The following is a 14,066-nucleotide window of genomic DNA, read 5'->3' as shown; positions in this document are numbered from 1 at the left end:
AGAAAAATAGCATTATAGTACAAAGAACTTTTTTCTTTGAAGCATTTGAGAATAAGTTGCTCTGATGCCCCCAGCTCTCCAAACGTTAAAGTGTTTATTTTGTGTGAACAGGAGCATTCTTCTGAATAGCTACAGTACAACCATTAGAGTCAGAAAATTAAGTTTGTTAGATTATTACCATCCAGTCCTTAGACCCCCACTTAAGTTTCTCCACTTATCTAAGAACTGTCATTTATAAGAAGATTCAGTTCAATATCACATGTTGTGTTGTCATTTTATCACTTTTTAGAAATTTAATGGGGGCTTCCCTGGTGGCTCAGAGGTTAAAGCATCTGCCCGCAATGCGGGAGACTTGGGTTCGATCCCTGGGTCGGGAAGATCCTCTGAAGGAAATGGCAACCCACTCCAGTATTCTTGCCTGGAGAATCCCATGGGCAGGGGAGCCTGGTGGGCTACAGTCCATGGGGTCGCAAAGATTGTATTTTGGCATGGCTTTGTTTGTGTTTTGTTTGGAATATATCAAGGCTACATAATTTGTGGGTTTATACTTTTTATCAGATTTGGAAGATTTTCATTTATTACTCTTCAGATATTTTTCTGTACCCCTCCTGCTTTCTCCCACCCCCTCCCCTTTCTTCTCTCCTCCAATCACCTATATATCCAACCACTTCATATTGTGTCCTAGGTCACTGAGGCTGTTCAGATTTTTTTTCTGTCTTTTTTTTTTTAATATCTGTGCTTCACTTTGAATAATTCAGTTTCTGTTATTCTGTCTTCAGTTTTGTTATTCTGTGACAGTGTCTCATTTGCTATTATGTATTGAATTAATACATTCAGATGTTGTATATTTCATCTGTATAAGTTACATTTGGTTTTTTAAAAAACATCTTCTAGTATTTCTCTCCTGTGTTCTTGTTTTCTTTTGAAACTTAGTATTTGAACTGAATTATAATAGTTGGTTTAATATCTTGTGATAATCCCATCATTGCCATCATTTCTAGGTCTGCTTCATTGACTTTTTTCTTGATTATGAGTCACATTTTCCTGCTTCTGGGCATATCTAGTGATTTTTGATTGGATGTTGGACATTGTATTGTTGGACATTATTTTTGAATGTCTGGGATTTGTGTTGGGCTTTGTTTTAATAAGCAGTTTCATTACTCGTGGTTTTGTTTGATCCTTTTAAGGTTTGTTTTTAATCTTTGCCAGAAAAGTGTTTTTATTCTCGGAAAAGTTTGGCCTTAGTGTTAGGTGTGGCTGTGGATTCTAGAGTCGCCGCTGTGTGTCCCAGGGAATCAATGAGGACTACTTGTTGCCAGATCAAATGATTCCCAGCCCAGTGTGAGATCTGGGAGCTAAACAGTTCTCAGCGAACCAATTCTTTGTCTGACTTCATGGATTTTCAGCCCCTCTTTTCTAGAACGTGCTCTACAATTTCCAGCTATTGCAGGTTCCCTGGACTTTGGTCCATTTTCCCTCAGTTCAGAACGAACCTCCGTGTTCTGCCTGAGGTCTCCCAGCTTTGCGTTTTCTGGTCTGGCACGTGTCTTCTGGTAGATATGCAGGGGTGATTCTCTCCATTTGTTTTCCTTCTCTTGGAGATCATAGATTTCCACAGTCTGTTGTCCAGTATCAGAAAATAGGTTTTTCGTATATTTTGTCCAATTTCCTGGTTATTTAAGGCCTGAGGATGAATTTCGTTCCTGTCACTTCCTCATGACTGGAAGAGAAAGGCTTGTGTATGTTCTGGGAATTAATACCCAGAACTGCATACTGCATACTGATTTTATTATTTTCCTGGCCCAGTCATTTACATGTTAGAATGGACGCTCTGGCTTCCAGTCTTCCATTCACTGAGACAGGTAACCTAGGCCAGACAACCCGAGAACATTCTTGAGTGATTGCTTTGAGACTCTGTGAAGTGAGAGTCATTTTATTGATTATATCACCCATATGCCATTGGCATCAAGCCTGTTGGAGGTTCATTCCTGTGAAAGGTAATTCTGTAATCAAAGACTCATTGATCGAGTCATTTATTATATTGACATACTGTCAGCAGAACTTTATTGAGTTTCTGTCATGTGCCACTTACTGACCTTGTTGGTAAAGCAGCGGTGAAGTCTTAGTTGATGCCTTGGTTAAAAAGTGCTCTGTGGCTCAGACCTCTGGGGGTCTGAGACAGACCAAGAGCTGATGACTGACAAATTCGTAACCTCTCCTCTCTTCTTTTGCAGCCCAGTAAACGCTCTGCTACTGACCTGTGTGGCCGAAATGATGGAAACCTTAAGGTGATCTTTGCTGATGTAGAGATGGAGGATGCCACTGACTCTGGGCTCAGGGTCCGAGCTCAGCCTGGGGACTATGTGCTGGTGAAGGTAAGGAGTTCTTTTTGTGCTTTTGACTTGTGCTGTGAAATGGGAGTTGGATTGGATAATTTGAGGGAATGAAGTTTTTTTCCTGGAGAAATGCTTTAGTAAGATAAAAATCTCTTCTCAACCCCACCAATGCAAGGGCACTTGAATTAAATTTTAGACTACTCCTAACTAGGCCTTATGTTTTATCCTCTTCACTAATGCCCTGAAAGGATTATTTCTGGGAATTTAGTGAGGTTAGAATAACAGTAGCAAGTAGTTTTCTGCTGGAGAGAGGCCAGGAAGAGTAAGTTCTTATGTGAGTTGATAGTTCTTTCTGGCAGAGATGAGCATTCCCTGTGAGGTCTCTGATGCCCCAGACGTTCCTGACCTACAAGTTTCCTGCATCCCTTCCCTGGACTATAGGTCTAGCTGAATGGCTGTGGGATTTTTCCCTTTCATTTCACTGAAGATATTCCCCCTTCCTGAATTCCTTCTCTCTTCTTTTTCTCCTCGTACTACCGCAGGTCTGCCACTGCCATCTTCCCTTTTTTCCCTCGTGTCCACTTTGCCCCAGTGCCAGAGGCTGGCAGGACATGTGCTGATGAGGTGGGCAGGAGCACAAGTACTTTTCCAACACTGATCTCTGAAGCATCTGCAAAAGACAGGTGGCAAGAGGCTGATTCTTCTACTGATGTCGTTCAGAGTTATATTCTCTGCCCTGTCACCCTCTACTCTTCCGTCCTTGTTACTTCACTTCCCGCTTGAATCATCATAGGAGCCGTGGTTCATGGTATGCAGCAGACGGAGTCTCATTTCCTTGGTGTGTAACTTCTGTAGATTGGCCTGGAAATTTTACCAGCACTCAGAACTTTTCTGTTCTGTCCATCTGACATAATCAGTGATTTTGTAGGTTGGGGACTTCTGTGATCTCATTCCTTTCTTGCCTTGTTCGCACAGGGGATTGTCTTACTTTCCGCATTGCCTAGAGGTTTCCTCAGGGGAGGAATTCCTACTAGGTAGCAACCTGATTGATGTGGAAGCAGTCTCTCATAGGCTTTTCCACTTGTTCTTTCTTTCTTTTTGACACTGTCTTGTTTTCTTCATCTTCTGAATTTTTGCTTCTTTGATTTTCAGTTGATTTTTCATACCTCTTCCTATTCTCTTTCTACTATAAATAAAGGCTACTTGATAAAAGGGATGAGGTTAGTGCGTTGGGTTATAATGTTAGTATGATATTCTTCTGTAAAATGGAAAAATTCCATTTGTCAAGAAAGACAGAAAGGTGAGACTTGGGACTGTTTTGTTGTTGTTCCAAAGTGACGTAATAAACCCGACAAGTAAGATTTAGTGGAGGGAGCAAAATAAAGGAGAAACTGTGGAACCAGGGGTCTGTTGGCTGTTTCTGTCACTTGTATCTGCTGTTCTCATCTTTTTCCACTGAGAAAGTCTCTGGGCTGTACTAGAACCATTTCCTCATAAATTCCGTTTTCTTGTTGCCCTTTCTTCATTGATGCTTATTTGGCTAGACTCCAACCTTGGTGAAAATGGTTATTTGCTTACTTTGTATCTGTGTGAAAACAGCTGAATATTGTTGGGGAAGAGCACCCAGTTAATCTATATGACATAGGTTAGGTCCGATGATGGTGACTGAAAACTCAGAATACACTGGCTTAAATAAGCAGAAGTTCTCTTTCTCATAAAAATCTAGATATATGGAAGGTCCAGGACTGGTGATTGTGATGGCTCCATGATCAGCAAGGGTCTCACCTGCTTCTGTCTTTTGCTCTTCTCTGTGTGGCCTCCATTCTCAAGGTCATCTTATGATTCAAGATGGCTGTTGCAGCAACTATGTCCATATCCTAGCTTGTAGGAAGCAGGAAGAGAGGTGAAGGGCCTGCCCTCTTCCTTTCAAGACACTTTGCAGAAGTTGCACAAAAAGGCTGCAAAGAAGTTGAGAAGTATGGTCTTCATTCTGAATTACCACGTGCCCATTTAAAAATGGGAAATTCTGTTACTGAGGAGGAAGAGGAGAACTGTTGGGGGACAAGAAACAGTCTCTTCACAGAAACCAACTGCACTCAGTTCACATTTATGCCATAAAGTTCAAATTGAATGCTCAGCATGGCCCTGAAATCCTAATTTTACAGTATTTTCCCAGTAAATCACTGCAGATGGTGATTGCAGCCATGAAATTAAAAGATGCTTACTTCTTGGAAGGAAAGTTATGACCAACTTAGACAACATATTAAAAAGCAGAAACATTACTTTGCCAACAAAGGTCCATCTAGTCAAGGCTATGGTTTTTCCAGTGGTCATGTATGGCTGTGAGAGTTGGACTGTAAAGAAAGCTGAGCGCTGAAGAATTGATGCTTTTGAACTGTGGTGTTGGAGAAGACTCTTGAGAGTCCCTTGGACTGCCAAGAGATCCAACCAGTCCATCCTAAAGGAGATCAGTCCTGGGTGTTCATTGGTAGGACTGATTTTGAAGCTGAAACTCTAATACTTTGGCCACCTGATGCGAAGATCTGACTCATTTGAAAAGACCCTGATGCTGGGAGGGATTGGGGGCAGGAGGAGAAGGGGATGACAGGATGAGATGGCTGGATGGCATCACCGACTCAATGGACATGGATTTGGGTGGACTCCGGGAGTTGATGATGGACAGGGAGGCCTGCTGTGCTGCGGTTCATGGGGTCACAGAGTCAGACACAACTGAGCGACTGAACTGAACTGAACTTTTCATTCTCCTTAAATCTTCACTCATGTCTTTAAATTCTAGTCTCAGCTGATGTCTTTGTCTCATCTTGTATAGAGAAAATAGATGCAGTCGCGTGACATCTCACTGTCTCCTCGTTGTTTGCACCCACTCAGTGCATCGCTGCCTGTCCCCGCTGTCTGCTCATGTGGGCTGTGTAGGAAGTGTCTGCATCTTCTGTCACACTGCTGCTTGTGCTTTTTGCTTCCATCCCTTCACATCCTCTCCAGATTTGCATTTTTCTTCTTTCTCTCTTGTGTCCTAAACTTAATGTGGCCAAAATAGAATGAATTCTTCCCACTTTCCTGCAATTTTCTTCTTTTGAAGCCTCTTCCATCTCAGCAGATAGCACCACTCAGTTGCTAAAATCAAGTATGTAGGAATCATTCTAGGTATTTATTTTCTTGTACTCCCCTTCAGTAGTTCATCTGTTTCAGCTCTACCTATGGAATGTATCTTGGATCTCTTTCTTTCTCTAAGCTGTCATCTTGGTTAGCTTAGATTAGAGCAGGCTTTTCACAAGTTTTCTTGTTTCTGTATATTGAAAGTGAATTATTTTATTAAAGCATATCATAAATGTAGAAAATTGCTCAAAAGTGTACTTAATACTTGATGAATCATCACAAAGTGACCCTACCCGTGTGACTGCCTCCTGAATCAGAAAACAATATTTTCAGAACCACCAAAACCCCCCTCATGTTCCTACCATATTCTTCTTCCCTCCATCCTAATCTTTAATACCATAGTTCAGTTTTGCTTATTTTTGATATAAAATTGAATCATACAGTGTTGATCTTTGATAACATGGATATTGTGCAGTTCATCTATGATAATATTTATCCATATTATATGAATATACCACAATTTATATATTGTACTTTTGATGGCCATTTTGGTGGTTTTTCAGTTTGGAGCTATTACAAATAGAGCTGCTATATATGTGTTATAGTGCATTTCTGTGGGGTATATGGTTTGAAATTGCTGGGAAACTGGATATATATAATAGAAAGAGCCAAAATGATTATACCATTATGCACTCCCACCAACAGTACCTGAGTATTTCAGAGGCTTAGTATTCCTGCTTTCATTCTTGCCCTCCTCTAGTCTTCCTGCCCCACAGCAGTCAGTTTGATCTTTCTAAATCAGATCACTCACTCATTTGCTTAAGCCCTCCAGTGGTTTCTCATTGGAGCCACAGGGTGTCCAAGGCCTTTTATGGTCTTTCCCAGCTACCTTTCCAACCTCATGTCCTCTATCCTCTTTTTATTCTCTTTCCTCTAGTCTTGGTGGCCTCTTTTTTTGCCTCTCAGACTTAGTTCTAGTGTTAGGGACTTTGAAAATGCTGTGTCACTTAGGAGAGTCTTGATTTTTGCCTGGCTGCCTTCTTTTAAACCTTCCAAATTCTCTTAAATGTCACCTCCTTGAAAAGCTCACTAGTGCTGAAAGCAACTTCCCTCTGCCTTGCTCTTGTCACTCTTTGGGCATTAGCCATTTTATCTTCATCAGCTCAGTTCAGTCACTCAGTCGTGTCCAACTCTTTGCGACCCCATGGACTGCAGCACACGAGGCCTCCCAGTCCATCACCAACTCCGGGAGTTTATTCAAACTCATGTCCATGGAGTCAGTGACGGCATCCAACCATCTCGCCCTCTGTCTTCCCCTTCTCCTCCCACCTTCAATCTTTCCTGGCATCAGGGTCTTTTCAAATGAGTCAGCTGTTCGCATCAGGTGGCCAAAGTATTGGAGTTTCAGCTTCAACATCAGCCCTTCTAATGAATATTCAAGACTGATTTCCTTTAGGATGGACTGGTTGGGTCTCCTTGAAGACCAAGGCTCTCAAGAGTCTTCTCCCAACACCACAGTTCAAAAGCATCAATTCTTCGGCTCTCAGCTTCCTTCATAGTCCAACTCTCACATCCATACATGACCACTGGAAAAACCATAGCCTTGACTAGATGGACCTTTGTTGGCAAAGTAACATCTCTGCTTTTTAATATGCTGTCTAGGTTGGTCATAACTTTTCTCCCAAGGAGTAAGAGTCTTACAATTTCATGGCTGTAATCACCATCTGCAGTGATTTTGGAGCCAAAAAAATGAAGTCTGTCACTGTTTCCATGGTTTCCTCTTCTGTTTGCCATGAAGTTATGGGACTGGAAGCCATGATCTTTGTTTTCTGAATGTTGAGCATTAAGCCAAGTTTTTCACTTTCCTCTTTTGCTTTCATCAAGAGGCTCTTTAGTTCTTCTTCACTTTCTGCCATATAGGTGGTGTCATCTGCATATCTGAGGTTATTCCTGGCAATCTTGATTCCAGCTTGTGCTTCATCCAGCCCAGCATTTCTCATGATGTACTCTGCATATAAGTTAAATAAGCAGGGTGACAATATATAGTCTTGACATACTCCTTTCCCTATTTGGAACCAGTCTGTTGTTCCATGTCCAGTTCTAACTGTTGCTTCCTGACCTGCATACATATTTCTCAAGAGACAGGTCAGGTGGTCTGGTATTTCCTTCTCTTTCAGAATTTTCCAGTTTATTGTGATCCACACAGTCAAAGGCTTTGGCATAGTCAATAAAGCAGAAATAGATGTTTTTCTGGAACTCCCTTGCTTTTTCCATGATCCAGCGGATGTTGGCAATTTGATCTCTGGAGCCCTCTTCCTCTGGTTCCTTTTCTAAATCCAGCTTGAACATCTGGAAGTTTATGGTTCATATACTGCTGAAGCCTGGCTTGAAGAATTTTGAGCATTACCTTGCTAGCATGTGAAATGAGTGCTATTGTACAGTAGTTTGAACATTCTTTGGCATTGCACGTCTTCGGGATTGGAATGAAAACTGAACTTTCAGTTTTCCAAATTTGCTGGCATATTGAATGCAGCACTTTTTAACAGCATTGTCATTTAGGATTTGAAATAGCTCAACTGGAATTCCATCACGTACACTAGCTTTGTTCGTAGTAACGCATCTTGACACAATAAATGTCTTAGGAAGGTGTTTGACTGGTACAGCCTGGATCAGAGTTGCCTTGGGTTGGGAGGGCAGCGTCTGTTGTGGGCTTCCCAGGTGGCACTAGCGATAAAGAACCCGTCTGCCAGTGCAAGAGGTGCAAGAGACTTGGGTTTGATCCCTGGGTCTGGAAGATCCCCTGGAGGAGGACATGACAACCCACTCCGGTATTCTTGCCTGGAGAATCCCATGGACAGAGGACCTTGGCAGTTCATAGGGTCGCAGAGTCAGACATGACTGAAGTGACTTACCACGCACGCATGTCTGTGTTAGGCAGCTCGTACATGAACCTTATGGTTGCCTCTGGGGAAGACCATCTCCCAAGAGAAAAGGGAGTAGTGGCTGTTTGGAACTGACCTATTTTGGACTTCTTAAATTATATGCATTAGTATTGTATCGGACGTCCCTGGAGGCATAGAGGAGCCGTGCAGTCTCGAGATGCTGGGCTGTCATCTCCCATTAGATTCCATTTGGTGGCCTCTCCTTTGGACCATTCACATTAAGTCCCTGTAGTTCAGTCCCAGTTACCTTGCTTTCTTCTGATTGGTTTTCTTTCAGATCACCTCAGCCAGTTCTCAGACACTTAAAGGACATGTTCTCTGCAAGACCACTCTAAAGGACTCCACAGCATATTGCTGACCTGAGTGGTTGGCGTCAGTCCTTTCTGGCAGGAAGAGAAATATGACTGGTCACTAATGAAAGACGAAGCTTTGGAGCCAAGCCTCAAGTGGTGAAGCAACTTTCTATGAAATGGAAGATGCATTTCTTTGCTGCTTTGTGAATAGCTTTTACAGTCATTAAATTTACCTAAAGTAGTTCATTTTTATCTACTTTTGCTTCATTTTGCCTTGGTGAGTGTCTCTGAGATTTTCCCTAGTTTCCCAACTCAGTTTCTATTGTGGACTGTAACACTTCTCTGGCTTTCTCTCATGTACCCTAGGAATTGGAGACTAAAGGGCCAGGGAAGGTGGAGAGAACCATTTGCTTAGGAAAACCTACTCTAGATCTTTCTAACATTTTGATTTGATAACATTGACTCAGCTACCTATCTCCTCACTTTATTTTACCTGAGAAATTCCCTCATGGACCCTTTTGTTTTTTAAAGCTTGCCAGATTATTCTTTGCCTTCAGGGGTTTCCCTTGTGGCTCAGAGGGTAAAGCGTCTGCCTTCAATGTGGGAGACCTGGGTTCGATCCCTGGGTTGGGAACATCCCCTGGAGAAGGAAATGGCAACCCACTCCAGTATTCTTGCCAGGAGAATCCCATGGATGGAGGAGCCTGATAGGCTGCAGTCCATGGGGTCGCAAAGAGTTGGACACGACTGAGTGACTTCACTTTCACTGACAGCATTTGGAGTTTAGAAAACATCATTACCTTCTAGTAGGCTCTGAGGAGTCATTATTGGCTCCTTAATCTGCCAAGATTATGTTATTCTGTGGGGATCATGTGGAAAAATCCAAAAGATGGTGGTATAGAATATTTGGAGTCAGAAGGACTTTGGTCTAAGTTCCTGCTCCATTGCTTCAGAGTTGTGTGAACTTGAGTAGTTACTTTATTATTTATCTGTGCCTTGATTTTCTCATGTGACATGGGATAATAATACAATGCTTATCTCATCTGGAGTTCAGTGAGATTGTACTTGTGAGGAACTTAGCACTGTCTGTGGAACACAGTAAAATCTTAACAGATGAAGAGTGATCATTGAAAGATTTTGCTTCTAAAACACACTGTGTATATTAGGATATGCAGAGGCTTTTGTGTGTATGCCTATGATCTCCTTTTTACCCCTTCCCACTGACCTGGATGGCAACCTTTAGGAATCCCAGGCTGGGAACCTCTTCCATACCAGTTGGCATGGCTTGAAGGAGTTGATTTCTGTCCTCAAGATCCATCTTCTGGGACTTACCTGGTGGTCCAGTGGCTGAGACTCTGAGCTCCCAATGCAGGGGGCCCAGGTTTGATCCCTGGTCAGGGAACTAGATCCCTCATGCCACAATGAGGTTGAAGATCCTGCATGCTGCAACTAAGACTTGTCGCAGCCAAATAAAAATAAGTAAATATTTTTTAAAAATCCATCTTCTATGCAAGAAATATTTGTTATGGCTCTTTACCTCAGTTCTTTATTCAGAAGACATGAAAAACTTTTGGAAATTTTATTTTACTTTTTATGAAAAAGTAAGTCATACATGTGGTAAATAATTCAAACAATATAACAGGTATCTGTAATTGGTCAGATTACTTTTTTCCTGGATCAGAAAAGGCCAGCATTTGGGACTTCTCTGGTCCAGTGGGTAAGACTGCAGTCACAATGCAGAGGGCCTGGATTTGATCCCTGGTTGGGGAACTAGATCCTGCATGCATGCTGTAACTAAGAAGTCTCACATGCCACAGCTAAGACCCAGTACAGCCAAAATAAATAATAAACAGACAAATAATCATTAAAAAAAGAATGGTGCCTCATGTATAGTTGGTGAAAGTGAGAAGTGAAGGTGTTAATTACTTAGTCGTGTCCAACTCTTTGCAACCCCATGGACTGTAGCCTGCCAGGCTTCTCTGTCCATGCAGTTTTGCAGGCAAGAGTACTGGAGTGGGTTGCCGTTTCCTGCTCCAGGGTATCTTCCTTACCCAAGGATTGAACTTGCGTCTCTTGCATTTCCTGAGGCGAATTCTTTACCACTATGTTGCCTGGGAAGCCCTTAATGGTTGCTTTGAGGATTATAATCTTAATTTATTAACAGCCCAATTAATTTAGTTTCAATAGGATTCAAAAACATTGAAGGGTACCATTCCATCCCTTTTTGTTGTTATTGTTCTAAAAATACATCTTAATGCACTGTGTACCCCTTAACATAGATTTATAATTTTTGTTTTACTTAATTCACTTCTGAATCATACAGGGTAAAGAAAGAGGAGTTACTATTGATTTTCAGAAACTCACATTTGCACTCAGATTTAAATAAAGGAAAATTAGGTTCCTCCTCTTAATGGGAAGTGGCTGGGTTCCTGAAGAGTATGTGGGATGGCAGGTCTTGGTGCCATCTTTGGAATATAGTCTGCCACAGATCTCATGGCTAGAGAAAGAGTTTGGTGATGAGTTTGGATAGTTGAAAAAAACTGGGAACTTAGTGTAGATGAAATATTGTCAGGGAGGGACAGACTGGTCTAATATGAGATGAGATGGGAATGGTTGGCTTTAGGTGCGTTGTCCAGAACCTTTGAAACCTGATGGATTTTATTTAAATACAGTGGGGAGGCATTGGATGGTTTTTAATTTTTTAAATTTTTAATTTTTGACTTCAGAGAAGTTGCAAAGTGAGTTCATAGAGCATTCTCCTAAGTCATCACACAGCATAGTGTTTATTTGTCAGAGCTAGGAAATTAATATTGGCACGTTGCTTGTTTTCTAAGAGCAAAAACTTCATTCAGATTTCACCAGCTTTTCTTCTAATGAATGTACCTTTCTATTCCAGGATCCAGTCCAAGATACCACATTGCATTTAGTTGTCATGTCTCCTTAGTCTCCTGTGATTTGTGAGAGTTACTCAGTCTTCCCTTGTTTTTTTGTGACTGATGCTTCTGAAGAGTGCTAGTCACAAATTCTCAGTTTGGATTTTTCTGGTATTTTCTTATGATTAGTACCTTTATTATCAATACCAGAGTGTACATGATATAAACATCATTGTTGAAGTTAATCTTTTATCACCTACTAGATGGTGGGGGTTAAGCCCAAACTCCAAAGTGGGGGGTTATTTACATGTATTATTTGAAATTCTATAGGAAAAATGCCTCTTTTCCTCTATTTATGAATTTATTCCATCATTTATGTCAGAATGGACTCATGGGTGTTTATATTTTGGTTTATACTCTGATGTTTATTTGATTTTGCTCAAATTGATCTCAGTTTGGGCATTGGGAGCTCTTTCAGGTTGACTCTTGTGCCCTTTTATTTTTCTTGGTTTTTGTTAATGTTTCATGTTTTGAAATCAACTTTAAATTTTAAAATAATTTTACAGAATTATTGCAAAAATGGTGCAGAAAGTTTCTCTATACACTGTACCCAGTTTTCCCTATTCTAATATTTTATTATGGTTCATTTGTTACAATTACTAAATCAAATTTTCCCTAATCTCTTTTTATTTTTCCAGAATCCCATCTGGGAGGCCACATTACAGTCATATCTTTTTAGGCTCCTCTTGACTCAAACTTGTAATTTTGATGACATTGATAGTTTTGAAGAGAACTGGTCAGATATTTTGCAGTGTCCCTCTGTTGGGATTTGTTACGTTTTTCTTGTGTTTAGATTGGAATTACGTGTTTTGGGAAGGAAGACCACGAAGATAAAATACCATTCTCATTCCATCATAAGGGTACATACTATTAATATGATTTATCACTGTTTATTCTAACCTTGATCGCTTGGCTTCAGGTAGTGTTTGTCAGAGTTTTTCATTGTACAGTTGCTCTTTTTTCCCTTTCCATACTGTGCTCTTTGGAGAAAAGTTGCCATGTGCAGCTGAAGCTTAGTGAATGGAAGTCCTGCCCTACCTCCTCAAGGGTGCAGTAGCTATGTCAGTCATTTTGGCTGCTTCTGCACGGGAGATTTGCCTGTTCTCACTTGTATATTTACTGAATCATTTATTTATATTAGTATAGGCTGCTGGATATTTAACACTCTGTGGGTTATAATCCAGTTGTTCAGTCACTAAGTCGTGTCTGACTCTCTGTGACCCCCTGGGCTGCAGCATGTCAGGCTCCTCTGTCCTTCACTATCTCCCAGAGTTTGCTCAGATTCATGTCCAATGGGTTGGTGATGCTCTCTAACCATCTAATCCTCTGCTTCCCCCTTCTCCTTTTGCCTTCAGTCTTTCCTAGCATCAGGGTCGTTTCCGATGAGTTGGCTCTTCACATCAGGTGGCCAAAGGACCAGAGCTTCAGCTTCAGCACTCCTTCTAATGAATAGTCAGGATTGATAATCCAATACTCCTTTTTATATTTCATTGGCCAAATTGTTGTAGCTCTGGAAGCTCTTTCTCGAGCCCTCTATCCCTTTGACACACTTCCGCCTTTGTACGAGTTGCCTTCTTCCTTGCATCTGAGCTGTTCTGGGTCATTTTTCATATTTCGTTTCTAGTCCTAGAATTAACCATTTCTCCAAGGGGACTGATTAGGTTCCTTTGATAAAGAATGGTATAGAAATCAACATCTGGGTACTAGGTATACTCGTTGCTAATGTGATTTGGAAGGTTTCTTGTTTTTTATTTATTAAAAATTTTTCTTATGTGTACCTTTTTTTTTTAAGTCTTCATTGAATTTGTTACAATATTGCTTCTGTTTTATGTTTTTGTTTCTTGGCTGTGTGGCATGTGGGAGCTTAGCTCTTCGACCAGGGATCAAACCCTCACCGTCTGCATTGGGAGGCAAGGTCTTAACCACTGGATCACAAGGAAAGTCCCATTTTTTGTTTTTTAAATAGAAGTGGAATTCACATAACATAAAATTAACTAAGTTAAAGGAGACAGTTTAGTGGCACAGTGTTGAACTACAGCCTCTATCTAGTTCCAAAGCATCACTCCAGAATAGAACCTCATACCCATTAAGAGTGTGACTGGGTCTTTGTCATGTGCGGTGCTGTCGCCCAGTCGCTGGCCTTGCTTCCCTTTCTGATCTTTTGTGTCTAACAACCTGAGCTGTTTTAGTTCCGGAGCACATAGTTGTGCAAGACACTGGCATAGGGCAGAGAGTCTCTGCCTGGTATAGAGTTCAGAGTTGTGATTCTCATTATCCCTGTTGTATATTTTTCTGGGTTTCTCTGCATTTACTGACCTAACATTGATTGGCTTTCCGCTCACAGCCACTTGGCTTGGCCTGTAGTCCCTGAGCTGGGATCCAGATCTTTTGCTGCCCTATTTGTGGTATTATCGGACTCTTACCTGCTCTGTTCCATCCAGCTTT

At 41.3% G+C, this 14,066-nt stretch overlaps 1 protein-coding gene across 3 annotated transcripts in view; it reads left to right on the top strand.

Moving 5' to 3' along the window:
* Window positions 1–8,934, top strand: part of CDK5RAP1 (CDK5 regulatory subunit associated protein 1) — a 35,865-nt gene extending 26,931 nt beyond the window's left edge. For all 3 annotated transcript variants that reach the window (XM_005688465.3, XM_005688466.3, XM_018057722.1), the window contains 2 exons: window positions 2,235–2,375; window positions 8,673–8,934. In XM_005688465.3, the coding sequence (XP_005688522.1) occupies window positions 2,235–2,375; window positions 8,673–8,753 (222 nt within the window). In that variant the 3' untranslated portion in view covers window positions 8,754–8,934. The remainder of the gene's footprint in view (window positions 1–2,234; window positions 2,376–8,672) is intronic.

The sequence above is a fragment of the Capra hircus genome, chromosome 13 (genome assembly GCF_001704415.2).
Source record: "Capra hircus breed San Clemente chromosome 13, ASM170441v1, whole genome shotgun sequence".
Classification (NCBI taxonomy): domain Eukaryota; kingdom Metazoa; phylum Chordata; class Mammalia; order Artiodactyla; family Bovidae; genus Capra; species Capra hircus.
Note: the sequence above shows the minus strand (reverse complement) of the source record. Positions and strands in the feature narration are given on the sequence as shown.